The 3,093-nt window shown below is 40.8% G+C and overlaps 1 protein-coding gene across 1 annotated transcript; it reads right to left on the reverse strand.

The window, feature by feature from the left end:
* Positions 1-81: 81 nt before the first annotated feature.
* On the reverse strand, positions 82-2,391 carry LOC121963397 (slit homolog 1 protein-like; the record flags this gene model as incomplete). Its single annotated transcript, XM_042513683.1, has 2 exons — positions 2,116-2,391; positions 82-816 (listed from the first exon to the last, which is right to left on the reverse strand). Coding segments are annotated over exons 1-2 (1,011 nt in total), but the record flags the coding sequence as incomplete, so codon positions are not given.
* Between the last annotated feature and the right edge of the window lie 702 nt (positions 2,392-3,093).

Here is a 3,093-nt window from a genome sequence, read left to right on the forward strand (position 1 = left end):
ATTAATGTCACGTCAGTCCCAGAACACCTGGTTATAAATAAAACATCATTTTTCTTGTCTCTCAGATTCTGCTTCACTTACAGTTTGTTTGTTCATCCGGTTGCACTCCGCCTTGATCACGGTGCCAATCACAGCCAGTGTCACAGTGATGGTGATGACGAGGACTGATGCCGTCTCAGCGATGCACAGGCGGCCGTCCAGGGATGCCAGGGAGCTCCCGGTCTGCTGAGCAGGAGCTCGACAGATGATGTCCTTGTAGTCGTCCACATGCAGATGCCGAACACGACGGATCTTGTCGAAGACGCGCTGCAGCTCGCAGTCACAGGTCCAGTGGTTGGAGGACATCTGGAGGTGAGTGGTGGTGGTCTGGAGCTTCAGGAAGGTCTTGAACCGGATGTGACTCAGCTGGTTTCCCCGCAGAGCCAGCAGAGTGAGACTCCGCAGAGGAGCAAGAGCTTCGGCCTGGATCAGTGAGATGTTGTTGTGGCTGAGCAGCAGCACCTCCAGGCTCTGCTGTCTGCTCAGCAGGCCGTCTTTAAGGACGTTCAGTCTGTTTCCCTCCAGGTTGAGGAGGATCAGTCGAGACAGGCTGCTGAAAGTCCTGACATCTATCACCTGGATGCGGTTGTAGCTGAGATCCAGTTTCCTCAGGTTTTCCAGGTTGCCCAGTGAGGTGGAGTCCAGGTGCAGCAGCAGGTTGTGGTCCAGATGGAGCTCCCTGAGGGCGGACAGACTCTGGAAGAAGTGCTGAGGGAGCCAACGCAGCCGGTTAAAACTCAAGTCCAGCCTCTCCAGAAACTGCAGTGATGACAGACACTGAAACGGGACAGAAATCAGACATCACTGACAGGCAGATTAAAAATAGTGCGTCAAAAACAGAAAAAGTGAAATGTACATTTATTAAGCAGACTGTCTCAGAACTGTGGCCTACCTAAGCACAATTTTGTACTTTACTGTACCTGTGTATTACTATTATGCACTGCTTTATACTTCTCATTTCAGGGAAAGGGAAACATAGTACTTTTTACTCCACTGCATTTATTTCACATTTAAGCTGAAACAATAAATCAATCTGTCAGTTAATCAAAACTAAATAAATAAATAAATGAAAATCATCAGCGACAATTTTAAAAATCAATCCATTTAATGACTCTAGGGTCTCTGGAAATACCTAAAATTTCTTCCATTTAATAAATAACAAGCCTTTAAAGTTATTGTTGCTTAATTTTGAAAAGGTCTTTAAAAGCATTAAATTTGTGTGTCTAGTACCTGTAGACACCCTGCCATTCATCGAGAAACAGTGCCAATTAACATTTGCGCATTTTAGTTCACTATTGTTACGATTTTTTGTATTGCTGCAAATTTTATTTTATTTTTATTGCAAATCTTAAACTGTTGATTACACAGAAAGAGCAATTTGACTTTTTCCATTTGGGTTCTGAAAGCATGTGCAGACATTTTTTGTATTACTGTTTTGTGACATTTTTAAAGACTAACCGCTTATCGATGACTAGAACAGTTATGTTTTACATTGAGATTGCACATGTAAAGATAAACTGATTTACAATCTGAATATTAAACACGGTCCACTTTTACAGATTAAACTATTACAGAAGCCTTGAGGGTAAAGTTGATTTTTTTTCATACATATGAGATATTACCTCCTTCATATGAGAAATCTCTGACACACAATATATTATCTCCCATTCACAAGATATCTCCTACATGCAATGTATTAACTACGACATACAATATATTATATTGTCCTCAAAAAATATATAGAATATAAAGCATTATGAAATGTATAAACTGTTACACCTTAATAAGCTGTACCTTTAAAATGCTGCTACACATGAATGTACCAGTAATACTGATTAAAACATAAAATATACAACAATTTACCACTAAGGTCATTTTTTTCTGCATGTATACTTTTACTATTGAAATTTTAAGTACATTCAGCTCATTATTCTTGTGTGCTTTTACTTTTGCATTTGACTTTCTCTTGTGGTATTATTACTTTGAATTACCAGTCTGAATACTACTCTTCCACCACTGGTCTCAGTTTTAAATTCATGCATGATAAAATGAAATGTGCAGGTGATATTTTGGTACCTGTGGCTGCAGAGTCTGGATGCTGTTGTTGGACATCAGGAGGATCTTTAGTGACCAAAGCCCCATGAAGGATCTGGTGTGCACCTCAGTCAGCTTGTTTCCACTCAGGTCCAGCAGCCAGGTGCCGTGGGGGACACTGGAAGGGACCTGGACCAGATCACGAGACCGACAGTCCACCAGGTCGGAGGACTCGTAGCAGAGGCAGTGGCTGGGACACAGCTTGAAGCCCATCGCCATGTTCAGCAGGAGAGGCAGCAGAGACGTCGCACGCCGCATTGTGAAGCCGAGAGACATCTTTATGTTGACATCAGATCGCCCTGCTGAAAGGCATGGTAACCCTCTTCCTACAAAAAAGAGCCCGACACTGATGTCATTTCAGTAAATTCTCCATGAGCAGACATTGAATATTCCTGATTTGAGAGGGATTATGGGCTTAAACAGATAATCATCAAACATAACCTTGTCTGCAGAGCAAACCTGATCTGTTTTGGATCATCTCCTAAAATGAGGATTTACATCTGTTACTCTATTTGAACACATGAAGCTGTTTTTTTTTTCATGAAAATGGTTGTTTTTTCTTTCTAGTTCTGCATCACATTATATACTGAAAGATTATATGGAGTTCTCAAAATATTTGTGTTGGCAAAGGAAGCAATAGTATCATTATAACATAATTTTACAACATTGAATCACTGATCAAGAATAAAGCTTAAACATAATTCTTCTTAACTGCTACTTTCTGAGAACATTTTTCTTCTCAAATGTAAATATTTAGGTTGGTTTTTTTTCCTGGAGACATCCTGGACAGATCGCTAGACTGTCACAGGCTGACACATGAAGAGAAAGAGACAGACAACCATTCAACACACTCACATTCATATCTATGGTCATTTTAGGGGTCGACAGATAATCGGCCCGGTTGATTATCGGGCCGATATTTGGCATTTTGCTGATTATCTGTATCCGCATTTTATTTTC

This window comes from Plectropomus leopardus, unplaced genomic scaffold, assembly GCF_008729295.1.
Source record: "Plectropomus leopardus isolate mb unplaced genomic scaffold, YSFRI_Pleo_2.0 unplaced_scaffold11135, whole genome shotgun sequence".
Taxonomy (NCBI): domain Eukaryota; kingdom Metazoa; phylum Chordata; class Actinopteri; order Perciformes; family Serranidae; genus Plectropomus; species Plectropomus leopardus.